At 42.5% G+C, this 27,985-nt stretch overlaps 2 protein-coding genes and 1 long non-coding RNA gene across 6 annotated transcripts in view; 2 read left to right on the top strand and 1 right to left on the bottom strand.

Annotated features, from left to right (window-relative positions):
• The window catches only part of TMEM272 (transmembrane protein 272), a 124,555-nt gene that overhangs the window by 64,881 nt on the left and 31,689 nt on the right, over positions 1–27,985 (top strand). The window contains exon 1 of one of the 4 annotated variants that reach the window (XM_034936757.3): positions 27,627–27,915. The exons of 2 other annotated variants lie outside the window; for them this stretch is intronic. The gene's annotated coding sequence lies outside the window, so the exon portion shown is untranslated. Of the gene's footprint in view, positions 1–27,626; positions 27,916–27,985 lie in introns of those variants that run through there. One more of the 4 variants, XM_014347438.6, reaches the window with a different exon arrangement.
• Positions 3–7,540, bottom strand: CCDC70 (coiled-coil domain containing 70). Its single transcript, XM_003809794.4, has 2 exons — positions 7,245–7,540; positions 3–4,107 (listed from the first exon to the last, which is right to left on the bottom strand). The coding sequence occupies exon 2, from the start codon at positions 4,058–4,060 to the stop codon at positions 3,359–3,361; it is 702 nt and encodes a 233-aa protein (XP_003809842.2). The 5' UTR covers positions 4,061–4,107; positions 7,245–7,540; the 3' UTR covers positions 3–3,358.
• Positions 7,300–27,748, top strand: LOC129393642 (uncharacterized). Its single transcript, XR_008620637.2, has 3 exons — positions 7,300–7,461; positions 15,496–21,129; positions 27,624–27,748. It is a non-coding gene; the product is annotated as an uncharacterized LOC129393642 (long non-coding RNA).

The raw sequence follows: 27,985 nt of genomic DNA, 5'->3' as shown, positions 1-27,985 counted from the left end.
TGTCTACTCGAGTTTTAATTTAGGGACAAGGGTGGAGCTAGCCCCATTGATACCGTTTAAAGGGACAAGATAATTCTTGATAGCACGACGTCTAATGCTGGCACATAAGAACTTAGGACATGGTCCACCCTCCTCGGGGCAATGAGGAATAGCTTTGTTGAGGTTAATAATGTGAGGATGGAGAGAGCAATAGATGAACTAGAGTCAGACCTTGGTCATGACACAGCTCCACTCCTTACCACAGCCAAGGTCTCTTCACTGAGCATTGTTCCTTCATCTACAAAATAAGGGGGTTCAACTAGACAGCCAGTGGGATGCCTTCTCTATCTAAACTCTTGCATGAGTCTAGGGATGGCAAGGTGGAGAGGGGTTGGGTGAGTAGCCCCTTTCCTGGAGATAAACCACAGGTGGTTTAAACCAGAGAAGACACTGGAGAACCCACTGCATTTCAAAAATATTTCCTTTCCCTTCTGGCAGCTTTGGGTAATTTGGGTAAGCACTTCTGGGTGGAGGCACAGCTCAGGCTTTGTGGGGAAGATGAATTTAGTGGTGAAACAACAGTTATGACAATAGATGCTGTTTCTGGCGCCTCTGAATCTTCTAGTATCTGCATTATGATTTTGGAATAAAAGATGATTCATTTCGAGTCTGGAACTCAGCTAAATGAGCAGGACTCTGAAACACCATAAATGACATTTCTCCCTGCCAGGAGCTCAAAGCGGGGAGACCGAGCCGCTCCATAGATATTTGCCTGTGCTTTGTCTTACGAAAGACCCAGGAACTCTCTCAGGAGTTCAGCCTTGCTGAACAGGTGCTGGCTAAGGGAAGCCAGCTTTGGCTGCTGCTGAGGTTGTGGAGAAATCTATCTGCATTTGTGCTAACAGTATTAATAAAAGCCCAGAAGTTAGGAGATGTTTCTGTGAATGTTATCTGCCCTCTATCTGTGAAACAATGCTGAAGGTCAAGTGATTCCCAGGTATTAGTTGTACACAGCTTACTTATCCTTAGGTTTCCTTTTGGCTAAAACTCGGTTTCATTCATCTCTGTGCATCTTTGCATAGCGTTTAAAGCACACTCGAGTGACATGCACTGCTGTAGTGCTCTCTCAGAGAGGCAGCCCCATGGGCCTCTTCCCTCCTAGCATTTGCCAAATTTTCCAAATAATGACATTGTGATTGTGTGACTCTCCCGCACTAGACGGAAAGCTTCCTGTAGGCAAGAATTAGCTCATTCCCAAACATAGCATAGTGTTGGCAAGGCACAGTGGTGGTGAATAAATACATAAGTGGATGATGAATTAAATGATTTATGTAGCAAAGGGATGCTGGCTGCACACCTTCTTGTTGGATGGCAGGGAACAAGAAGAAAGGTTGAGTTCACCCAGGTGCTAACCAAGCTTTCAGAACTTCCTTTCCACAGCAGATAAAAGGAGTCTGCAATTGTGGAGGTCTAGAGTACACTTTTCATCTCCCTTCATCCTGAATTTTGTCTTTGGCAGAATCTCTGGGGATTTTTGAATCTGCAGCTTTTCTCTTCACTGGGGTTCCTGCAGTGTGAATACCATCCAATGGCCCACACCGTCCAGGTCTTGAGTGTGGGCCTCTGGCAGCCCTCTTGAAATCGAATTCTCTCCACCCTGCATCCTGTTCCCCATGGCTTGCTGAAGTCCTTGCCCTGGGACCCATGGAGAGCTGAGGATGGGTGTGTGACCAAGGAGAAAGCTGTTCCCACTGCTCTCTGACCCTGCTTCCTCTGAGAATCAGAGGACTTGCAGGGAACCCAGACTTTCCCAGGGCCAATTTTTCCATTGGCCATGCAGTAACCCAGGCTTTCCCACAATCATCTGAAGCCTCAGAGGCCTGGCTGCTCCTGGGAGTCGGCCCACTCTCCTGGCACCAAGGGTATTTGTTCACCCTTGACTTTGTAAAGATCCCTGTCCTCTCCTCTCCCTATCTCTCCACCCCCAAGCCACTGTGAAATCCTAGTGTACTTTAAGGCTCTCCCAGTATTGACACCACTATCAGCCAAGTCACTCTCCGTGACCCAGGGCTGTATTAGGAAAGGGCCACAATACCAAGAGACAGACACTGTGGGTTTTGGTCCTGGCCCTCCTATTTGCTACTTGCTGAACCACATGCACTCACATTGCTTCTTTAGGTCTCTGTTTCCTCATCTGTACAATGGGTTTATGCACCTTCCCTGCCAGCCCACAGAGCTGTGGTGAAGGTCACATGAGGAGGTGCATGAGAAAGTGCTTGTCTAGTAGTAGGGGACCCACCACGGTGAGGTAAGTTGATGTGTTAATAACAGTGAAGGCCAGGCCTAAGGAAAGGGGAAGCAGGACACATTTGTCGTGGCGTTTCTTACTCCCTTACTCCCTCACTCTGGTCATTTGTGTAGCATTCCCTATAAAGGCCATCTAATCTCCCCACCCCCAGAAGAAAAGTTGGGCACATAAGTTGCTTGACCACATTCATGTACATTCATTCAATGTACTTACTCCCTAGGGTATTTTAATTTTAAAATAGATGAAAGCAGGAAGCTCCCCAAAAAGAATGTATAATACAGAAACACAGGGACCATGAGACTTACGTGAGTGGGAATATGTGAGGGCAGGGACAGGGAGCATGCCCATGCATTGCCCAGGCCACTCCATGGGTCAACTTGACTCCCTCATCGGGGGCGTCAGTGCTCTTGGGGGCCGCACTCTTGAGTCTCAGCCCCCACGCCAAGGCCCCATTCTCACGCCGCCTGAGTAGGGCAGCTGAGACGTTTGGTGGAACTCGGAACTACCAGTGAGTGGGTCATACAGGGATTCTGCCTGTGTCCTCCACATGCCCTACCAGAGGAGGAAGAGGCACAAATGAAGAGTTAACAGCACAGAGGCCTTTACTGGAATGCTGCCAGCCCTCTCCAGGCCTCCAAGACTGCCCCAAGTGAAGGAGAAGTGACCTCCCCACAGCGTGGCGGAGACAGCGGCATCTCAGCTCCTCTCTGTCCCTGTGTGTCTCTAGCTGGCATGGCCCGAGCCTCTCCTCCCCATTTTGACTCTTAAAGAGAGCCAAAGCGTCTCCACTTCCAAACATCCGCACAGGCTGGGGTCACTGGGAGCTGCCTGGGACCGATCTCTGTGGCCCAGAGGTGGGAACATGACCTTGGATCATCACAAAACCTGGAAAAAATGCAGCCAGCCTTCCTCAAAGAAGTTGGTTTTCCAAACCTTGCCTCAGGACTTTATTGGATCTTTCAAAGCAAGGAGACCAATGAGTGTGTATTTTCTCCAGCACATGGGCTCACCCTGGACTTGAATCCAAACCCAGGGGAGTCTGGACCACAGGGCCCTGCACCTGCATGCTGGCTACGCCCTGCCTCGGGAGAAGGCCAGCAAGCGCTGCCCTCTGTTGGCGTTGTGGGGCCCATCTTCGAGCATCTGCTCTCCGGCAATGTGGCCATTGTCCTCCATCCAGAAGGCCCTCTGTTCCTCCCAGAGGGCATTCTCTTCCTCCCAGAGGGATGTTTTATCTTCCCACAGGGCTTTCTCCCCCTCAAGGAGGGCTCTTTCCTCTACCCACAGGGCCTTTTCTTCCTCCCACAGGGCCTTGTCCTCCTGAAGAAGGTTCCGGTCTCTTTCCCATAAGGCATTGTCCTCTTTCCAGAAGGCCTTATCCTCCTTCCAGAAAGTGCGGTACTTTTTCCAAAAAGTTTTCTCTTCCTCCCTGAAAGACTTTTCCATTTCCCAGAAGGATTTTTCCTCTTTCCAGAAGGTTTTCTCCTCTTCCCAGAAAGGTCTCTCCTCTTCCCAAAAACCCAGGATCTGGCCCCGGAAAGCATGGATCTTGCCTCGGAAAGTCCACATCTCTTCCCTGAAGTCCTCTATTTTTTCACGAAAAATTTTCATCTCTTCGCGAAAAGCCTTTTCCTCCTGCAGCTTGTGCATTAGTTTCTTCTGGCGAATACTGGGAGAGGATGCCGCCAGGGACCGGAAGCAGGCAAGCCCCATCCATCTGCTCACCTTGAAGGAAAACATCTTCCTTATCAGCCGGAATGGTGGGGTGGCCATGAGGGATGACAGGACCCTTGGCCAGGTCCAGGTCGGCTGGTCAGACCCTGTGGGGGCAGCAGAAAAGACAGATCTATGAGTATCACATGCCAGGGGACGGCCCTTGGTTCTGTACTACTGAATTTGAGAAAATGTAATCACTGCTCTTTGTCCCCATGGTGGTGTTTGTGAGGGACAAGCTTTGGTAGAGAAACATGTGGGGTGGTCATGGCTTTGAGCTGGAGAGGCAGTCAGTACATTCAAGCTCAAGGCTGCTAAAAACGTAGACACTCAGCCAAGAAGGACAGTGGCTCTCAACTAGGGTATCAGAACACATAGGTGTGACATGATGAGGCCAAGAAGAATTTACGTTTGTTAAATCAATCCGAATGAATTTAGGTTTTGGTGTACTCACTTGAGAATTGTTCCTATCTGCCTATGGGCATGCTCACGTGTGAATGTCCTCTGTTACGAGCCTGGGACCCAGAAGACAGGCCCACTGACCTCAGAGGGGAGGAGGAGAGTGTATTTTAGGAGAGGAGTTTATTTTGGGAAAAGTGGTTTAAAACAAAAAGGTAAGAGACGATGGTGAATGTTTCCAGGGACATGGACCAAGAAGGCCCTCACACAATATTTAGTAATATGGAACAATAAGAAAGACACCAGATGACCCGCAGCTCCAGTCCCAGGTATAAGGCTAGGCTAGGCTAGGCTAGGCTAGGGTTTATACCCTGAGGAAACTTAGGAACTGTGACTAGGATACATGTACAAGTGTGTTCAAGGAGCTTTGTTCATAAGAGCTCAACTCTGGAAACAATCCAATGACCATCCCAATAGAGTGGAATAAAAAATGGCAGTATATCCACATGGCAGACAGCATGGCTGCCTACAACAGCATGGGTAAATCTTATAAACCCAATGCTGAAAGAGAGAAGCAGGATCAGGGAATTTCAAAGAATGAAGTTCCAAACAAGCAAGACTAAATGCCATTGTCTAGGGGAACATACTTCAACACAGAAAGAGAAAAGCAAGGAAGTGAGTCCCAAAGTCAGAGTAATAGTTGCTGGTGTGGGAGGATTTGGAGTGTGGGATGAGGAGGTGAGACTAAGGGGTGTGATTAGGTGAGTACCTGAGAGAGGCTTCTGCAGTGCTAGCAGGACTCTGTTTCTTTGCTTGGTGGCGGTTTCATGTGTGTTGTTATAAAAATGTGTTAAGTGGTACATGGATATTTTATGTACCCCAGTCAATACAGTATATTTCACAATAAAATAAAAGCTGGGAGGAAGAAAGAAGGAAAAGAAAAAAAGAAAAGAAAAAGAGAGGGAGGGAAGGAAGGAAGAGAGGAAGGGAAGGAAGGGAGGGAGGGAAGGAGAAAGATCTTCAAACATTGCCATATATCTGAGGAATCAGATAGCAGAATTATCCATAGCAATCCCTGTAACTACAAACATGAATCAAGGGATGAGAAAAAGTGCTGGACATAGGAAGGTGGTTAGAGTGCAGTAAAGAGCTCAGTGTTGTCAGATAAGGAGTGCATGCACATGCTGACAGCATTGTTTTCCATTTTGTGCTTTCTGGAGGAAGCTGCCAGGGTCCGGCCCTCACTCAGTGGATCTCACCAACCCATCATCCGTGAGACCTATTGGGGAAATTTTCAGGGCTTTCTCTGTATTTTTCCATTTCTGGTTTAGGAACAGGGAGTGGAGGAGGAGAAAAGACACATAGCTGGTGTGTGTGTGTGTGTGTGTGTGTGTGTGTGTGTCTGTGTGCGCGTGCATATGAAGACACAGTGGCTAGGCTGTGGACAGCTGGTGGCATCACCATCCATCCAGTCACACAAACCAGAACCAGGGGCACATCCTTGACCTTTCCCTCTCCCTCACCAGACTTCTCTCCTCAACCATCAAGCCCTCCTAGCCGAGATCCAGATCCTTAACATTTCTTGAAACCATGCCCCTGTTCCATCTCCCCCACGACAGCCAGGTCAGGCCAGGATGCCTGTAACAGTCTCACTGCTCTCTGTATTGATCTTACCCTCTCATCTGCCTCTGCACTGTAGCCCTACAGGTGTTTTCTAGAACACTCTCTTGTCCTATCACATCAGTTCACACACCTTCAAAGACCCTGTAGCCCAAAGATCAAAGCTGAACGCCCTAGGAAGGCCTTGTGCAGCCCAACTCCAGCTTGCTTCTCCCTCTCCTTCCTACCCAGCCTGCACCCAACTCCAAATCTAAGGCCCAGTATTAACGGGCTCTATTCAGCTCTTGGCACTCTGCCTGCAGTTTCCTGCCTGTGTGGTGAAGCACATGCCGCATCCTCTACTGAGAGCCCTTTTTGTTCCTGTGGTGGGCTTGAATTCCTGTACATCCTTTCCCCTCTGAAAGCTACTCGGACCCTCCAGACAAAGTTCCTCGCCACCTCTGCGATACTGTCTGTCTGTTACTCCACTATTACTTGTCACACTTGATTGAAATTAGGTGTGGACATGTCTTCCTGACATCTCTGTAACCCAGCAGCTATCATAATATAACGCCGCCTATATAGGAGGGAATTGGTGAAAATGTTGGTTGAATTGAACTGAATTGAACTGCATTTTGGAAATTTGATTTTCTATGTTGTATGGCTCTTTGCCTAGAATCCCTCCAATATGCGAAGTCCTCCCTCACTTCCATGTCATGCTGGCCCCCTCTCCCTGGATAGCCTTGCCCAACCTCACTTCAGTTCACCTAGCGAATCCTTCAGCACTCAGATACCTCCTCCAGGCCATCTCTCCTAAGCTCAGACTGAGCATGTGCCCTTCCTGTCCCACTAGAAACACCTCATCTTCCATCTCTATGTCTGGCATCCAGCGAAATGTTCTGCCACAGGATAGGTGTTCAGGAAATAGTAGCTGGATGAATGGGCGTCTACTGGGTTAGGATGTTGGAAAACATTCACCTCCAAGTTTTTCTCAAGTGAACACTAAACTTTCTTTAAGAAAGAAAGAAAATAAGAACCATATCAAATAGGTAAATGTGTATTAAAATATAAAGTACAATATAAAACTGTAGATGTGTATCTGTATAGCTGTAAAAACATGCACTAAAGATACATGCCCAGTTTTCAGTTATACTGTAAGACTAGGAGCTTCTTTTTAAGGAAAATATTATATATTACCTTATGCTTAGAACAAATACTATACAGTCTAAAGCCAACAGTTACTTACTGCTTAGCTGCTTCCCACCGGGGTAAGTCCTGTAGCCCTCAGAGGGGGCAGGCGGCCATTGTCATGTCAGATCCCCAGTGATGCGTGCTTGCAGGCTTGCCCCAACAATGCTGGCAGTGACCTGTCTGTGCCCTTTCAGTCCTGACTCACAGGATGGAGATGGCCAAGAAGGGGACCCCTATAAAAGACTTTAAGGAAAGGAGGGGGCACTTGAAAGGTTTGAAAGAGTTCCTCTTCAATCTTTGACTTCACTGATAGGGCAGTGCTGTTGATGACTCACAAGTGATTGTTACCTTAGATTCTGTCAGCATTGGTTCCGGGAGCATGGTTCTAGGAAGTCATGTTCTGGTGGGGGCTTTGTGTGGGATGAATCACTTCTCTTGCTGCTTTCCAGATTCTTCGTCTTTGGCTTTTGATAGTTTGACTATGATGTGTCTTGGTCTTGAGGTTTATTCTACTTGGAGATTGTTGAGCTTCTTGGATATGCAGATTTGATGCCGTTTTTCATCACATTTCAGAAGTTTTTGGCCATTATTTCTTCAAATATTCTTTCATCCATTTTCTCTGTCTCCTCTCCTTCTAGGGCTCATATTATGTGAATACTAGTAGCGTGAGTGTGTCCCCCAGGTCTCTAAAGTTACGTTCATTTTTCTTCATTCTTTTTTCTTTCTGTTGCTTAGATTAGATAATCTCAATTAACCTGTTTACAAGTTCATGGATTTTTTTCTTCTGTCAGTTCAAATATGCTGTTGAACCCCTCTTTAATTTTTCATTTTCAACTCCAGAATTTTTGTCATGTAGTAAAATTTTTAAATAGTCAAGTAAATTAACATATCCATCATCTCATATAGTTACCCTTTTTTGTGCACTGTAGCAAGAGCACCCACAATCTACTCTCTTAGCAAAAATCTTTAATACAGTGTTATTAACTACAGTCCTCATGTTGTACCTTAGATCTCTAAATTATTTATCCTATATATCTGCAACTTTGTACCCTTTGATTTCCCTCTTCCCGTCCACTCCCCACACCTAGCAGCCACCATTTTATTCTTTGTCTGTGTATTTGACTTTTTTCTTACTTCTTCTTTTTAATTTTTTTAAGATTCTACATATAAGTGAAATTGTGCAGCATTTTTCTTTCTGTGTCTGGCTTATTTCACTTAGCATAATGTTCTCCAGTTTCATCTATCTTGTGACAAACGGCAGGATTCTCTGTTTATGACTGAATAATATTCCACTTTATATACATGCTGCAATTTCTTTATCCATTCATCTGTCAGTGGACCCCTAGTCCATCCAGAATTTCTCCAGAAATTTTCACTGTGTCTCCAGAATTTGTTTGGTTATATATAGAAAAGGATATATGTGCTTTTCTATATACATATATATATATACACACACACACACACACTTCTATATATATTTTTTTCTATATATCTATATAAAAGTATATGTATACAAAGTGTGTGTGTATATATATACACACACACACACACATATATATGTATGCACACATACTTTTCTGTCTCTTTTTGGTAAGGCATAGTTTTTAATTCTTTCCTTTAATGCTTTTTTTTTTTTTTTGAGACATGTCTCTGTCACTCAGGCTGGAGTGCAATGGCATGGCATGATCTTGGCTAACTGCAGCCTCAATTTCCTGGACTCAAGTGATCATCCCACCTCAGCCTCTCAAGTAGCTGGGACTACAGGCATGCGCCACCAGACCTAGCTAATTTTTTGTGTTTTTTTAGAGATGGGGTTTCTCCATGTTGCCCAGGCTGGCCTCAAACTTCTGGGCTCAAGTGATCTACCCATTCGGCTTCCCAAGCTGTTGGGATTATAGGTGTGAGCCATCACACCTGGCCTTGTTTTCCTTTAATTCTTTTGGAATGGTTTCTTTTAGTTCTTTAACTACATTTGTAATAGCTGACTAAAAATCTTGGTTTAATCGCCCAATATCTGCAATTCCTCAGAGACAGTTTATAACCAAAAAGACAATTACTCAGAGAATAACAGTTTCAGGCCAGGCATGGTGGCTCATGCCTGTAATCCTAGCATTTTGGGAGGCCGAGGAGGGAGGATGGTTTGAGCGTCCTCCTGGTAGGAGTTTGAGACCAGCCAGAGCAACACAACAAGACCCTGTCTCTACAAAACTAAAATAAATTAGTCAGTTGTGGTGGTGCATGCCTGTAGTCCCAGCTGCTTGGAAGGCTGAGGAAGGAAGGATCATTTCAGTGCAGGAGGTCGAGCTGCAGTGAGCTATGATCGTGCCACTGCACTCCAGCCTGGGTGACAGAGTGAGACCCTGTCTCAAAAAAAAAAAAAAAAATAGAATAACAGTTTCTACTGGCTGCTTTTCCCCCTTTATATATAACTCTGTTTGCAATAAAAGGTTTCCTGTTTCTTTATGCCTCAAAAATTTTTGTTGAAGTTGGACACTTAAAATAATATAGTAACTAAAAATGAGATTTCCACTCCCAAGTTTTGTTGTTGGCATTTATTGTTGTTGCTGTTGCTATTTGTTCATTTAGTGACTTTCTTGGACAAATTCTATGAAGTCTATATTTTTTATCATGTGTGGGCATTAAAGTCTGCTTATTAGCTTAATGATCAGCTAATGACTGGACAGAGATCTCCATAAACTGATGTCTCCTTTCCTTTGCTGAGGGGGTGTCTGTGTGTGTGTGTGTGTGTGTGTGTGTGTTTGGTTGGGAGTCGGGGGTGCAGGTTGGGCATACCTTTAGTGATCATGCAGGCAGTTTATGATTCTGCCTAGCCTTCACTTCCTTCTTGTGAGAGCCTCAAAGTCAGCCTGAGGTGAGAGATTATGGCCTTCTCAGGTCTTTCTCAGCCATGTGCACAGTCACATGCATGTGACCCAAATTTTCAGGAATATATCAAAACTTTTCAAAGTCTCCATCTTATTCTCCAGTTTTTCTTTTTCAGTTATTGGTCAAGCCTATGGTTAACCCCAGCTAGTAATGCCAAATCAGGCAGCTATGATATTAAACAATTACCACTTTTTTTTTTTACAAATGCCCTGAGGATAGGGTTATTTGCACAGAGTAAGCTCTGAGTCAAGTCAAATAAAGACAAGTTCTGTGAAGGAAGCTTTTCAGTGAACTGCCAAACAGGTCAAATAGTAAAAATTCTTTGAGGATGGAAAGAATCCATCCTAACCCTTACTCAGTCATTCTGGAAGTCTCAATCATTGGTTTTTAACCATTCTTCTTTTCTAATATGTGTGCTTAAGACTATCAGTTTCCGAAACAGCCAAGTAAAAAGGGCTCCCGGGAGAACCTCCGACCTGCCACCGGGTGGATGGGGCGGGACCTCGGGAAGTTCGCACTGTTTGCAGTGGGGAAGGAGCTTGGCCTCTCATGTTTCTGGGTGGCAACCTAGGATTCAGTCTGTGAGATGGGGGCCTGTTAACAGGAACCCCTTTCGCTTTGCTGAGTTTTTTTTCCCTTTACACCCAATAAATTTCATTTTTCTTACCCTTCCGTGTGTCCACAAGCCTAATCTTTTCCTGGTTATGTGACAAGAACCCAAAGAACCCGGTTTTTAGCTGAGCTAGGGAGAAAGTCCTACAACATTTTCATCTAAGTACACTTACCTGCGTCTCACGTTTTGATATGTCACCTTTTAATTACCATTCAGTTAAAATATTTTCTGATATCCACTGGAATTTCTTCTTGGATCTATTGGCTATTTACAAGTACATTGCTTAACTTCCAAATATATGGGGATTCTCCAGTTATCTTTTTGTTACTGATTTCCAGCTCAATTTCATCATGGTTTGCACAAAGTATATGGTTTGTATACTCTGATTTCAATCATTTCAATTTGCTAAGGCTTGCTTTATGGCCTTGTATACATTCAATTGTGGTAAATGTTCCATGTCCACTTGAAAATAATTGGTATTCTTCAGTTGCTTGATGCAGTGTTCTCTCTCTCTATGTCTGAATTAGGTTGAGACATATGATTTGAACCTATGTTGTTCAAATCTTCTATATCCTTATAGATTTTTCTGGCTGCTTGTTCTATCAGTTACTGAGAGAGATGTACTTGCAGATCTATTTCTTCCAGTTAGGTCCGTTTTTGTTTTATATACTTTGAGGCTATATTATTAGATACATGCATATTTTACAATTGTTATATTTTCTTGGCATATTGACACTTTGATTTTTATAAAATGCCACCGTTTTATCTTTAGTAATACTTCTTGCCTTAAGTTCTACTTTGATCTTAGTATAGGCACGTCAGCTTTTGTTAGTGTTTGCATGGTGTATCTTTTCTATCCTTTTATTTCAACCTTTCTGTGCCCTTATATTTAAAGTGTATTTCCTGTGATGAACATATAGTTGAGTTTTGTTTTTTCTACTGTAATACAATTTGTCATTTATTTGGTTTTTAAAAATATTTACACTTAATATAATTACTGATTTATATTAGATTTGAATCTATTTTCTTACCATTTTTTTTCTAGTCCTACCTGTTAAATGTTATTTTTCCTTTTTTCTTTTGGATTAATTAAATAATTTTATTATTCCATTTTCCTCTATTATGTCATTAGCTATATATTCTTTTAGCAATTATCCCGGAGATTATAATAGGCATCCTTGAGTTGTTAAAGTCTAATGGATTTTTATCTTTACTGCTTCTCTGATAATGCTAGAATCTTAGATGATTTTAACTCCACTTATACCCCTTCTACCTTTTTCATTTTGTTGTCATAAATTTTAATTCTGCGTATATTCAAGACTCCACAAGATTTTGCTAGTCAACATACATTTGTAATTACCCATATTTTTACCTTTTTTCATGCTCTTCATTTCTTCCTGCATCTCTGTGCTTCTGTTTGGGATAATTTTTCAGGTACTCAAAAAATCATATTCTTTAGTATGGGTCTTGTGATGAAATCTCTCACTGTTTATTTGTTGAAAATACTTTTACCTTTTTTTTTTTAATGCCAGCTAACGGGTGTTATCGGTAGAATGGTTTGCTTAGTGTGTTTCCACTGCTGTGTAAACAAATGCCACTTTCATTTTCCTGTTCTTTACATTATAGAGAATTTCATAGTAATGTGATTTCAAAACATAGATAAGAAATGAATTTTAATCTCTGTAAACAATTGATAACAAAATCAACATTTGTCTCTGATGAATTTGTATTATCATAGTATTGGCTCTAAGTTTTTAATAGAAAGGAAGAAAACATAATTAGGTACTACACAACACTGAAATCCAAATAGAAGTGCCTTTGTTTTCTTATTCAGACGTATTATCCTTTATAATCCCATTTGCCGTCATTATTGAAGTGTATTTCTACTGGTTAGAGAATTATAGGTTAGTTGTTATTTTCTTTCAGTTAGTCTGGTTTCTGTTGTTTCTGTTGAGAAGTCAGCATCAATCTAATTGTTGCTTTTTGAAGGAAGTATGCTTTTTAAAATTCTACCCGATGTTAAGACTTTGCCTTTGGTCTTTGGCAGCTTTATTTTGATGTGACCAGATGTGCTTTACTTTGTATTTTCATGCTTGGGATTTGAAGTATTTCTTGTATGATTGAAATTACCTTTGCAAAATTATGACGGTAAGAGAAATCTGACATAGTTGACTCCATCTTGCTTCTGACCTCCAGGATGTTCTTGGTCATTCCTGGGTGTAAGCCTAGGTAACTTTGGGAGGAATTTATAGTTTAACTTTGAAGCAAGGATGATAATAATCCCTCCCTAAAACAAATCCCTTCCCTGTTGGAGAACTGAAACCACCCTTTGTAAGACTAATGAAAGGCCACAAGATTAGGATTATGGGAGGGGCCTGAGTTCTGATAAAATGTAGGTATGGTTTCTATAATCCCTTAATGCTCAGGAGTCATGTGGCCTGAGGCCACAGGATTTATGACTTTCCAGTTGCTCCTGTAGATAACATCACTACTGTAGAACCTAGATTGGTCTTTTGAGATTTTTTTTCAGACTTCCTGGCAATCAACTGATCCTGCCTGAATCCATGATTTATAACTCAACCAGTCCTGTGGCCCCACCCAAAGGCGGACTCAGTGCATGTGAATCATTTTCAACACTCCTATGATTTCATCCCCAGCCAATCAGAAGTCCCCTGCCCACCAAATCATCTATAAAAACTCTAACCTCTGAGCTCAAGAAGAGTGATTTGAGTAATAACTCCATCTCACATATAGCTGACCTCTTGTCAATTAAACTCTTTATTTACTGCAATGCTGTGGTCTCAGTGAATTGATTTTTCTGTGCAGGGGCAGGAAGAACCCATCAGGTGATTATATCTCTGTATCTTACTAACCTTCATCACTTTTAGGACATTCTTGGACATATTTCTTTAAATATGTCGTCTTATTTTCTTCTCTTTTTCACTTAACAGAATTCCAATAACATATATGTTAAACAGTTTCACTGGGTTCCTTATATTAACATTTTTATGCTCTTTTCTAATTCTCCATTGTCTCTCTGCTTTAGTCTGTATATTTTCTACTGTCCTATAGTCCATTTCACTATTCTTTCTTCAGCGGTGTCTAATCTACTGTTTTTATTCAGTCTTTAATTTTATTTATTAAATTTTATTCCAATCTAGGATATTCATTTGGTTCTCAGTTTTTCTGGTACCAAATTTATCCATCTTGATTTTTAATTCCATTTATTAATTGTAGTTATTTTAAAGTCTGTGTCTTATTATTATTCAAGATCTAGTTCATCTGTGGATATGTTTCTCTTGTCTTTTTTTCCCTCTTGGTTTTCTGTCAAAACTTATTTTCTTATACGGCTTGTTATTTTGATAGAGTGCTAATATTCTGAGGCTCTTCAGCATGTTAACTTCTTCCAGAGGTATTTATTTTTGCTTCTGGTAGGCAGAGAGGCTAGAAGTCAATTATTTTAATCCAGTTGGGAATTGAGATAATTCTAAACTGGGCTTCACTTCTTGTGAGATATGCTTCTTTAGTTGACCCTTTCTTCAAACAAAAGCTTGTGATGTTTTTCAGAACCTCTCCTTGCTGATAGATCCTTAGGTGCAATTTTATCCCTTAGACCTCTTTACATTGCTGAAATCTCTGTTCAGACTTCTCAGCCTTTCATTCACTGCTTTCAATTTGAAATCAACAAATAATTTGAAGGAAAAGAATCTTCACCTCCACTGTCTTTATTGCTTGTTCAGGTCTTGGTCTCAAAATTTTTCTCCCTGCCTAGGTATCTCTGAGATGTCCAGTTCCTCATGTTGTTCCAAATACGATATTTTGCCCAAACAACCTAGTCAGCCTTTACCTAGTGCAGTACTCATATGAGATTATAACCAAAAGAGTGACATAATAGAACTTTAGAATGTTGACCTGACCGAAAGGCCCAAAGCAGCAGTAAATAAATCAATAATAATAATTAAAATAACTAGCATTTGTTGATTTCCTGTGCCCTCGGTCACTGTCCTAAGTACTTTTGCATATATAGCCCATTTAATCTTAAGAATAAATTAATAAATTAGGTATTAATACCATTTCCATTTCACATATGAAGAAGGAAGTGCATAGAGAATTTCAGAAACTTGCCTAAAGCTACACAGAAGTAGAGCCTAGATTTGAACCAAGGCAGTTTTGCTCAGAGACCATACCTCTCTAAAGTAGGTTACTATAATAACATAGGCATCAAATAGCCTGAGTCACAATGAGCATCATAGCTGGGGAGTCAGAGAAGAACAGATTGCTACAATAAATATTTTGAAGAAAGATGCAAAAGGTGATCAAATGGTTGCATGGCATGAAGATGAAGGAAGTGAAGGAAAGGTTTCAAGTACCCAGTCTCAATACCTGGAAAGTGATCGTGCACTGATAGAAATGTGAAATTGAGCTGGAGTTGATTTAGATGGGTTGGGGAAGTATTCTTACATGAAACTTTGGGATCCTCAGTGATTCACAGTTCATAAAATGTTTGCTATTTTGGGTAAGCCTTATAATAGCCTCTGGAGGAAATAGCAATAAGATTATTATTGCTGAGTGTGAATGGAGTACAGAAAATAAATCAGTTAACATCAGCGAGCTCACGGGATTGAAAAGGATATACTTTCTCCCCCTGCCACACACTTTGTACAAAATCAATATTTTCTGTTCACTCAAGATAGACAGTTTAACTTAAATATTTTAAAATCAGTGCCTCATGAATGACACAAATTTAACTTAATCTTTTCAATGCTATTATTTTAAAAATAGTTTACCATTCTTGCCAATTTTCAAGGTAATGCATGTTCATTGTAAAAAGAAATCAGAAAATAGAGCAAAGATGAAGAAGAAAATGAAAATCAACCATATCCCAATACTCAAAGGTAACCAGTATGAACATTTTGGGGTATATTCTTCTAATATATTTCCTATCCTTATGACTACATATATTCTATGCAATTGGTTTTATTCTGTGTATGCTGTTTTGTGGCTTGCTTTTTCATATATCATTTACACTTCCCAATTTCTTTAAACATTTTTGAGAACACAATTTTTAATTACTGCCAGAGTGTACATTCCCCTATGTTGGAAAATTAATTTATTCCATTAGGGATATATTATGGTTGGCCCTTGAACAACACAGGTGTGAACAGTGAGGTCCACTTATACATGAATTTTCTTTGGCCTCTGTCACCCCGAGACAAGAAGACCAACACCTCCTCTTCCTCTTCCTTCTCAACCTACTCAGTGTGAAGACGATGAGGATGCAGACCTTTATGATGATCCATTTACACTTAATGAATAGTAAATATATTTTCTTTCTTCTTTCTTTTTTTTTTGAGAGATGGAGTCTTGCTATGTTGCCCAGGCTGGAGTGCAGTGGCATGATCTCAGCTCACTGCAACCTCTGCCTCCCAGGTTCAAGCGATTCTTCTGCCTCAGCTTCCCAAGTAGCTGGGACTACTGGCATGCACCACGAAGCCCAGCTAACTTTTGTATTTTTTAGTAGAGATGGGGTTTCACTATATGTTAGCCAGGCTGGTCTCAAACTCCTGACCTCAGGTGATCTGCCTGCCTCAGTCTCCCAAAGTGCTGGGATTACAGGTATGAGCCACCACGCCTGGCGTGGGATTTTCTTAACATTTTCTTTTCTCCAGCTTACTTTATTGTAAGAACACAGTATATAATACATATAACATACAAAACATATGCTAATTGACTATGCTATTGTTTCTGGTCAACATTAGGCTATTAGTAGCTAAGTTTTTGGGGAGTTGAAAGTTACACATGGACTTCTGACTATGCAGAGGTTCAGTGCTCCTAAGCACTCATTGTTCAAGGGTCAACTGTATTTTTTTTTTTTTGACGGAGTTTTGCTCTTTTTACCCAGACTGGAGTGGTGCAATGGCGCGATCTTGGCTCACTGCATCCTTCACCTCCTGGGTTCAAGCAATTCTCCTGCCTCAGCCTCCCAAGTAGCTGGGATTACAGGAGCCCGCCACCATGCCCGGCTAATTTTTTGTATTTTTAGTAGAGACGGGGTTACACCATGTTGGCCAGGATGGTCTTGATCTCTTGACCTCGTGATCTGCCCACCTCGGCCTCCCAAAGTCCTGGGATTACAGGCTTGAGCCACCGCGCCCGGCCGTGGGTCAACTGTATTTTCCTGGAAAAGTAGATCAAACTGGAAAATTGCTCAAAGATGAAGACAATGACAACATAATCATCACTGCTTATGGCCTCAGTCTCTGTATTGAAAGAAGAGAACTGTTTCTAGCCACACCAGCCATAAAGGAATCATGCCCTGGAAGCAGGCTTTGTGAAAGAAGAGACTTTGTCATGTTCACTGCTATATCCACAGTGCCCATTTTATAAAGAGCTTCTGAAATTGAGCAGAAAAAGACCACCAACCCAATAGATAAATGGCCAAAGGATATGAACAAATTGGTTGCAGACAAATGCAAATGGCTCTTAAATATATGAAAAAAATTTCAACCACACTTATAATTAGAGAAATGCAATTGATTAAGAAAACTGTTGCATTTCTCATCGATCAAACTGGCAAAAATCCAAAAGTTTGACAATACACTCTGTTAGCAGAGTTGGAAGGAAATAGGCCCTGCTATACAGTGCTGGTAGGAATACAAACTGTTATAACCCCCATGTATGGGGATTTGTCAGAAACTAAGAAAATTACACGTGAATTTGCCTTTTCACCCAGCAATTCCATGTCTGGAAATTTATCCAGCAGGTACATGTACACAATTACAGAAAGATACTTGTATAGGTTATTCATCAGAGTATTGTTTGTAATTCCAAAAGATTGGAAGTAACTCAATTTTGTAGCAATAGGGAACCACTTACATAAACTGGCACATCCACAGAGCAAAGTACTATGCAGCTGTAAAAAAATATATAACAGGCTGGGCGCGGTGGCTCACGCCTGTAATCCCAGCACTTTGGGATGCTGAGGCAGGCAGATCACAAGGTCAGGAGTTTGAGAGCAGCCTGGCCAACATAGTGAAACCCTGTCTTTACTAAAAATACAAAAATTAGTTGGGCATGGTGGCGTGCACCTGTAGTCCCAGTTACTCAGGAGGCTGAGGCAGGAGAATTGCTTGAACCCAGGAGGTGGGGGTTGTGGTGAGCCGAGGTCATGCCACTGCACTCCAGCCTGGGTAACAGAACAAGACTCCGTCTCAAAAAAAAAAAAAAAAAAAAGGTAAAACAAAGGTCTTTTCGTGCTGATTTGGAGAGATTCCCAGGATACATTATTAAGTGAAAAAAAAAATGACTACAAATGTAGGGCGGCTTCTTCTTCTTCTTCTTCTTCTTCTTCCTCCTCCTCCTCCTCCTCCTCCTCTTCCTCTTCTTCCTCTTCTTCCTCTTCTTTTTTTTTGGTTACGGAGGAGGCAAGATGTCGCTCTGTAGTTCAGGTTGGAGTGCAGTGACATGATCATGGCTCACTGCACCTTCCACATCTCAGGCTCAAGTGATCCTCCCACCTCAGTCCCCCAAGTAGCTGGGACTATGAGTGCACGCCACCACACCCAGCTAATTTTTGTACTTTTTGTAGAGACAGGGTCTTGCTGTGTTGCCCAGCTGGTCTCAAACTCCTGGGCCCAAGGGATCTGCCTGCCTTGGCCTCCCAAAGTGCTGTAGTACCTCTTCTTTTAAACAAATCTTAAAATTGGAAATGAACACATGAACATAACCATACATCAAATATATACCATACCCCTACAGAGGAAGGATTATTTCACATGATCCTAGGGCACACTTCTTTGACTCACCCTCCTTAGCGGGATATATTCTAAAGAGGAAAAGAACTTCAAATAAATTTGAAACTTCAACTCGGTCATTTTATTTTTGTAGAAGTGCTGTACTGTTACTTTGAAACATTTCTTTCTATTGTATGACAAAGCATATAAATAATTACGTTAATAATGTTAGGATTCAAAATTTTCAGTATAAAAGAAAAGGGATACAATGATAAAAATCAAATAAATTACACAAAAGAGTATAGTATTAGATTTAAATTTTAAATATCAAAAAGTACTCATGATTTTAAAAATAGATATGGTATAGCTCTGTTTATTGAAATGGACCGGTAGCAACAATATCACAGAAGCAATGCATACCCCCTATCCACAGATCTTAGTCTCTAATACTATTCCCCACCAAGAGGAGCCAGGGCTCCACCGGTAAGTGACTATTTTCTAGGCACAGGGGATGGAAAGTATAAAGTGAACTTGTGACATATTTTTTTTAGAAGGCAAGGAAACTTTTATGTCACATCAAAAGGACCCAGGGGGCCGGACATGGTGACTCATGCCTGCAATCCCAGAAATTTGGGAGGCCAAGGCAGGCGGATCACTTGAGGCAAAGAATTCCAGACCAGCTGGGTCAACATAGCAAAACCTGTCTCTACAAAAATACAAAAATTACTGTGTGTAGTCCCAGTTCCTTGGGAGGCCGAGGCATGAGAATCACTTGAACCTGGGAGGCAGAGGTTGCAGTGAGCCGAGATCATGCCACTGCACTGTACGACAGAGAAAGACTCTGTCAAAAAAAAAAAAAAAGAATAATGTTTATAATTGCTTGAAATCCATGGAATCTCTAACAATTCATGATACTAAAAAATGAGAAAGAAAAAACTCATTTGTCACTATCTAAGGTGACAATTAAGGCTAGTAAGTCATTTTCTTTGAAAATTTGAAAATTAAATGAAACAGAATGAATAATGTATCCTGCCTTTTCTTTAGAAACTGTACACCATGACGCCAAAGCCCCAGTTGATGTGGGAAAGCTTTGGAGAAGAATGCTGACGGGTCTATGTAGAAGGAATGATAGAATCAGAAAGAAACTACCGTTTCACATTCCTAATTAAGTGATTAGTTTGGCAAGTTGTTCCATTGGTTTTGAAAGCACTAGAAAGATGGTTGATGGGAAACCAGACATAGTGTCTCAGAATAACACCACTTAGATTATTTTCTGTCTGTAAGTGGAATATATCATTGTATGCTAGAGGGATCAGGCTATTATCTGTATAATGGTTAATTTAACACCAGGAAGTATGGGTCAGCCAGATATCAGTGCCTCTTGGTGTAAAGCAATGTGACTGTTTTTACAAGTCTCTCGAAGCAGTGCCTGTGATCTACTGGGGGATGAGGAAGGCTCTCGGGAGCCGGGGAGTGAAGGAAGCAGGAGAGGGCAGAGGAAAGCTATGTGAGGCTGGGTCCCAGCTGCAGAAGAGCAACACCGCAATCCCATGGGTAGCTCAGGAGCATGACCTGCTCCACAGAGTCTGCCCCCCTCGAGGAGCATGCTACTGCCTGCAGGCTTCCCTCTGGGTGCGCCATTCCCCCCATTTCTCTTCTGCTTCAGCCACATGATGTTGGTAAAAGGGTGTCCTGTGAGGTGCTGGAATATAACCTCCATGGAGGCAGGTGAGGGGGGCTGAGTTGTGGCCCCAAAAATTCATATGCTGAAGCCCTAACCCCCAGTCCCTCAGAATGTACTAACTTTATTTGGAGATAGAGCCTTTAAGAGGTCATGAAGTTATTATTATTTTTTTTTATTTTTATTTTTTTTGAGACAGAGTCTCACTTTGTTGCCCAGGCTGGAGTGCAGTGGCATGATCTCGGCTCACTGCAAGGGAGGTAATGAAGTTAAAACGAGGTCATTAGAGTGAGCCTTAATCCAATCTGAGTGGTATCTTTACAAGAAGAGGAAATCAGGACACAGAAACACGCAGGGTGAAGACACAGGGAAGGCAGCCACCTGCAAGCCTGGAGAGAGGCCTCATAGGAAACCAATCCCACTGACGCCTTGATCTTAGACTTCCAGCCTCCAGAACCATGAGAAAATTAATTGCTGTTGTTTGAGCCACCTCGTCTGTGGTACTTTGTTAGGGGAGCAAATGAGTGCAGCAAATGAATGTAGCAGAGATTTTTATTTTGTTTACTGTTTCATTCCCAGGACTTAAAACAGTGTCTGGCACATAATACACATAGTTATTGAATGAATGAATGAATGAATAAATAAATAAATGTTCTATTTCTAGAGTTTCAAGTAAAAAGCAGGGGAAAAGACCTCTACTTTCAGATTTTCTCTATATATCTGGTTTCTGTTCTTTTGCCTCTCCCCATCACACTTTTTATCCCAGCAGAGCTTTCATCCTTGCCTTCTCCTCCCATTTTCTTTTTCCAGGGAAGGAAGAATTTTTCCTCACCTTGCCAATTTCAGGGGACTTTCTCTACATTCCATTTTCTTCTGTGCATTCCTTTGGATCTTTGTTTTTGGTGATTGTGGCAGATTGGATTTTCCAAAGCTGGCTTTAACATCTCCCATCCATATGCTCTTCTCACACTGTGACCTGTCCAATCCACCATCAAGAGGCAGAGTCATCCCCTCCACTTGAACCCAGGTGAGCCTTCAGTTGCTTCAACCCACAGAGTGCAGGGAAATTGATGTTGTGGAACTGCTGAGGACAGCCGGATGCTGGAACCCTTCCTACCAGCTAACCAGAGAATGCTAATCTTCTCGCAGCTCTATGCTCACAGCCTGAAAACAACCACAGAGAGATTATCTATATCATGGGGGCCAGCAAATTGCACACACACAAACACACACACACAGCTGGTTGATAAATACAAGTGCACCACTGTTTCTGTGGGTAGATCATAAAAGGTGAATGGTTTCCTCTGGATCTCTCTTAGTACACTGGCTCTTAAATCCTAGCCCCTGTGCTGGGAAGAAGCCCAGGGTACATGAAGAGGCTACATGTAGTCTTCTGGCCCACAGCCCCAGCTGAGGTTCTAGCCACAGCCAGCATCAGCTGCCACTATGCATGTGAGTGAGGATGCCTTCAGATGGCTGCAACCCCAGCCATTGTCTGTCTGCATTCATATGAGAGACCCAAGTGAAAACCTCCCAGCGGAGCCCTGCCAACCCCTAGAACTGAGAGACAGTATAATAATTAATGGTCATAATTTTTCATACTCCTTTGTTTGGCATGGTTATGCCCCAGTAGATCATCAGAACAGTGATATTTGCTCTTTTCTTTACCATGGCATCAAAAGTTAAGGGGAATGAAAATGCAACCATTTAACATTTTTAAAAATATTAGTTTTACATGATAAATCTTTGTGCTCAGAGTGGCATTCACTTTTTCATTCATTAATTTATTAATTCACTCAACAAATATTGGTCAAGTGCTAATTAAGCATCAAACCTTGTGCTCAGTGTTAGGAGGTGCTCACAGTCCGCAAATGCAGAAGAAATGGAAACAATTAAATACAAATATAGTGTAAAAAACACCATACTAGAAGTGTGTGCAGGATACACTGGGGGTGTGCAAAGGAGAAAGGGACCAACTCTTTCTTGATTGGAGTTCAATTGATTGCACAGAAAGCAGGAGATAGCCAAAGAAGACTTCAGAGAAGATATGGACTAGGCCACATCCTGAAAACTGGCTGCTTTTCCAAGTTATTAGTGGGAAGGGTTTCTCAGAGAACAGCCCACGAGAAGGGCATGGGAGCCGCGGGGATCAGATCCGGAAACCCTTGTTTCACGTGACTGGGCGTTTTAAATTCTGGACAGTGGCTGAAGGACTTAGTGGGGCTAGGTGCTTGCTGAGCCATGTTGAGAAATATCAGACTGGAAAGATAGGTCCAAACCAAGTTATGAAGACCTTTAACTCTATCCTGAGAAAAAATTATTGGTAAAATAAGAATTAAAATATTATTTTAAATTTATTATAAATCAGCAGACATTATGCTTGATGATAAAAGACTCAGGGCTTACTGTGTGCCCATAATTGCTCATTGATGTAAGTGTACCAGCTGACTGGTGCCTCCATTCTGACTGGGCAGGGCCCTTGTCTAGTTTTTACATTCTTTAAAAATATCCCAGAAGACATTATTAAAATAAAGAAGTGGATAGCATTCACCGTTTTGTAAATACCAATTTATTAGGCAAAGAAATAAAACAAGTATAAATATTATAAGGAAATCATCATTACTTAATAGGTGATTTGGCTTAATACCTAATAAAGAGGGGGAGAGAGAAACAACGTAAAATTGTAGTTGATAATAGCAGTAGAATGCCAGTTCTCCCCAAATTTGTGTATAAATGTAATGCAATCTCAAACAAAATTACAGAAGGGTTTTTCTTTCCCCAGGGGAACATTTCAAGTAGCTGGGACTACAGGCACACACCCCTACACCCAGCTAATTTTTTATTTTGTTTTTTAGTCTCAATACATTGCCTGAGCTGGTCTCGAAATCCTGATGTCAAGCAATCCTCCTGTCTTGGCCTTCTAAAGTGCTCGGTCACGGGCATGAGCCACTGCGTCCATCCTGTTTCTGAAAGAGACAGCCCAGGTCCCACTGAGAGACCACAGACGGCAGGAAGCGATGGGGAGGGAGGGCAAAGAGGCGCCAGTAGGTGGCGTTGTGCATTTTCCCAACCCTGACACTCGCCCCTGGGAACTTAGACCCTCGGCCTTGGAGCCCAGGTTAAGGACAGGACCTGAGTAAAAGGGTTGAGGCGGGAAACCTGACAGCGGCGTGTCCGCGCATCCTCCCACAGGGCCTCTGCGACCGCTGAAATTGGGGCTGAAGAGACCCCGGGATTTTCCGGAGCATGTTGGACAACTGCCCGGTTCCACAGGGCCCTTAGAATGTTAGGCCTTGACTCCCCCAGCTTCTCAGATCCAGGAGTTTGTTTGCTTATTAAATTGTGCTAAAATACACATAACATAAAACTCAACATCTTAACCACTGAAAAATGTACAGCTCAGTAGTGTTAAGAATATTCACATTGTTGTGCAACCAATCTTTTTCATCTTGCAAAACTGAAATGCCACATCCCTTAAACAGCAGCTCCCCGTGCTCCCCTTCCTCCAGCCCCTGGTGACCACCAATCTACTTCCATGTCTATGACTATTCTGTGTGCCTCACGTGAGTGGAGTCATACAGCATTCGCCTTTCTGTGGCTGGCTTATTTCTTAGCATAATGGCCTCAAGTTTGCAGCATGGGTCAGGGGTACCTGTCATTTAACTCTTCTTCTTCCTGACTGTGAACTAGTTGTGGGACCATGCATTCTGTTTCTCTTTTTCTTAAATTGTCCTCAGGAAAATTAAAATGCTGGGAAAAGTCAAAAGGAAAATGAAAACTTATATTGAAATGCTTTTTGACTCAGGTAGAAGTCGAAGTGAGGGACCCTGAAGGTTTTCTCCCAAATTAGGAAGCCGTCAGGATGAATAGATGGTAAATATAGAAACGGTGACTCAAATAGAAGAGTGACATCAGAATGGAAAACTTCCGAAGAAAGCATGAAAAGAATTAGGATGTTTACATAGAACTAATTTGTTGGGGAATAACACACAAGCAAAGATGAAGACAAAGACAACCTTTTGTGCAATCTTGGGGAAGAGTGAGAGTGAACACTCATCAGTGTCCCTCGGCTTTCTGATTGCTCCTTTTGGAGGTGCACAACCTGGTCTTTGGGCAACTTTAGCATCTCCCTTCATTTCTACAGCTTCCATCAAGAAGTCAGGCCTACCCTCATTAACTCACAGTTGCCTTTGTAATTAAACTCAGACACGTGCTCATTCACTCACTACTCTTTTGCATCAAAATTCCTTATAGGATACATGGATTTTATTAAGTAATCTTTTTATTCACAGTATCTGGCTTGGAGTCAGCAGTATTCATTCAATGAATGAATGAACTCACTTTTATGAGTAGAACCACCTCAACTAAAGACAAGCATTTAAAAATTTATACTCTGAATTCAACTTTCACTCAATTCTACTATCATCTCCCCTAATGTGCCCTTTATTCATATGGCAATAGTGGAGTGGTGCCATATGTGGACTCTATCACGTGGCCTGAGTTGAAGTTCATTACACACTTAGTAGCCATGTGCCTTTAATCTCTCTGTACCTTATGCTACTCATCTGTGAAGTGGGGGTATTAATCGCACCTACTTTGCTTTGGGCAGCATTTCCAGTGGTGGTCTTCCACTCACATCTCTAGGGTTAGCAACTGCTTCCACTGTCAGTTGCTAATCTCTGGGTTACTCCACCATGACATCGTGCATGACTTTTCAGCTCTTCCGTGACTCTTGTAACTAATTCCCCATATCAGATTCCCCGTTTTTCCTAACTGATAGAGCTATTATTACTATCATTTATCATTACCTTTGGAGTCTCATAATCACTTTCCAAAGACTCCTACTTTCTCCCCCACAAAAATCTCCTGTTTCTGTACTCATAAGTACAGTTGTCTGTTGGCAGAAAAATATTCTTTGACGTTTTGCTGCATGTTCGGGGACATGTGGAAAAGCTCCTGAGTGACCTGCCATTGTTTTCTCCCTTCCTGAACTCCCAGAAAGACTGCCTCATCACCTGAAATTTTGTTTGTTTTGATGTCAGGGCTAAAATGTGCTCAAAAAAGACTGCTGCCCCTTTTTGGCCACATCCAGGCCAGGCTTATGGTCACCGTGTGCTCCCAGACCCCCACCACTTTGGCAGGGAAGCCTTAAGACTCTGACCTCACTGCTCACAGTCACTCTGCTTCCACTCACTCAGTGTGAGATAAGAGAAGATTCAAGTACTGTCATGTATCACTGAACCATGGGTATATGTTCTGAGAAATGTGACATTCGGCAATTTTGCCATTGTGTGAAGGTCATAGAATGTATTCACACAAACTCACATAGTATAGCCTACTACACACCCAGTGGTCCCCAATCTTTTTGGCACCGGAGACCAGTTTCACGAGGGTGGGGATGGGGAGGGTTTTGGCATGAAACCGTTCAACCTCAGATCATCAGGCATTAGATTCTCATAAGGAGTGTGCAACCTAGATTTCTGGCATGCACAGTTCACGAAGGATTTGTGCCCCTGTGAGAATCAAATGCCGTTGCTGATCTGACAGGAAGTGGAGCTCAGGTGGTAATGATCGCTCACCTGCCACTCATCTGCTGTGGGGCCCGGTTCCTAAAAGGCTAGGGACCAGTACTGTTCCCAAAAGGCCAGAGACCATGGCATGTTACTGTATTGAATAATGTAGGCAGTTGTAACACTATGGTAAGTATTCGTGTATCTAAACATAGAAAATACTACACATAGTATTTGTGTATCTAAACATTGTGTACAGTAAAAATAGGATATGAAGGATTAAAAAATGGTGCACCTGTATAGGGCATTTACCATGAATGGAGCTTGCAGGACTGGAAGTTGCTCTGGATGAGTCAGTGAGTGAGTGATTAGTGAATGTGAAAGCCTAAGACATTACTACACACTACTATAGCCTTCATAAACACTGTACACTTAGGCTACACTACATTTATTAAAAATATTTTTCTTTAATAATAAAGTAACCTTAGCTTACTGTAACTTTTTTACTTTATAATTTTTTTTAATTTTTACTCATACATTAGCCCATACATTATACATACATTACATTAGCCTAGGCCTACACAGGGTCAGGATCATCAATATCACTATCTTCCATCTCCACATCTTGTCCCACTGGAAGTTCTTCAGGGGCAATAACAGGCAGGAACTGTCATCTCCTATGATAACAATGCCTTCTTCTGGATACCTCCTGAAAGACCTGCCTGAGGCATTTTTACAGTTAACCTTTTTTAAATATAAGTAGAGGAGTACACTCTAAAATAATGATAAAAAGTATAGTATAGTCAATACATAAAGCAGTGACTTCGTTGTTTTTTATTACCGTAAAGTATCATGTGCTGTACATAACTGTATGTACTTTACTTTTATGTGATTGGCAGTGCAGTAGGTTTGTTTACACCAACATCACCACAAACACATCAGTAATGTGTTGCACTACAACATTATGACTGCTATGACATCACTAGGTGATAGGAATTTTTTAGTTCCATTATAATCTTAAGGAACCACCATCTGTGTGGTCCATCATTGACTGAAACATTGTTATGTGGCTCATGACTGTGACTGTATGTCCTTTCCTCTAGCAGGCTCTCCTCCCGTTGCTCCTCTGCTTCACCCTGTCCTGTGGTGTGAAGTGGTCACCTTGGATTCAGGACTGGGAGAGTGGCAGGGCCAGCCCTAGAGTGAGCCCGGAGAGGTGCCCTCCTCCCAGGGGTGTGCAATGCAGGGGTAGCTTCAGAGGGAGCAGCTCCTTGCATTTTACATAATAGGCTCTTCTCTTGCCTCACCCCAGTCCCTCCCCAGTAGACTGGCCTTTTCCACCGAAATGACAACAAAAAACCTGGAATGTCAGGGTTGGAGAATGCCTTTAAGTCATGTGACGCCAGTTTCTCAAAGTGTGGTCCATGGAGCACCTACAGGAGACTTAGCAGAGTCTAAACTGCAGATTCCTGGGCCCAGGCCCAGACCTACAGATTGAGAATCTTTGGGAGGTGGTACAGGAATCTGCATTTCAATAAAGAATCTCTGGCACTTCTTATAAATCAGCAGCTGAGAACTTCTACTGCTAGGTGCTTGCTTACAATACAAACACACAACAGCCTCACAAAGCAGCCTGCTTCAGGTCTAAGAAGGCCACTGTTACAAAGTTTATGACATGGGGCACAATTCAGCCTTCTTGTAACTTCATTCTATCTCAGATCTGGCCGTCTGCAATGACTCGGAATCAATTTAATCCCTTTTCTACGTGGCAGTCCTCAAGTCCATAGGGCACCTCTCATAACCTCAGCCCACTTTGAGTACCTTCACACTCTTTCCTAAGCAGCCGCTGTTCGGTCCACCCTTTCTCGTGTGCCACCAACATGCAGGGAGGGCAAGGGGTGAGAAGGGGCTCGCACCAGAACTAAGTCCCTAGGTTTAGTGCCTAAGGGACTGAAATGAAATGTTTCCCGCCGGAATTCCTAACTCCAAGGGGTCGGCCATGTTTCCACAGCTCCCGGGGTCGCTCTGCTGCCCCCCTGCGGGCCTGGGGAACACTGCAGGGGTATGAGCCGGCGGTGGGGCTGCCCTCCCCACACGTGGGAGTGGGAAATGGAGAGAACCCGCCCCTTAGAGGAAAAGCCACGAGTTGCTGTTGTGCTGCAGGAGAGAAAGGGAGAAAGAAAGCGTGCGACAGGGAGTGGGAGCCCCAAGTCAAGAGGAGCCCCACAGAGGCAGCCCTGGACTTCGGGACCACAGAGGTGCTGAGTGCTGCCCGATTCTGGATCCCACTCTGCTTAGCTCAGGTGAGTCCGGCAACCCTGGGCAGCCTGTGAAGTTGGAGAGACAGTCCTAGCAGAGGATTTCTTGAAATCA

Source organism: Pan paniscus, chromosome 14, assembly GCF_029289425.2.
Source record: "Pan paniscus chromosome 14, NHGRI_mPanPan1-v2.0_pri, whole genome shotgun sequence".
In the NCBI taxonomy this organism is placed as follows: Eukaryota; Metazoa; Chordata; class Mammalia; order Primates; family Hominidae; genus Pan; species Pan paniscus.
This window is presented reverse-complemented; position numbering and strand designations above follow the sequence as displayed.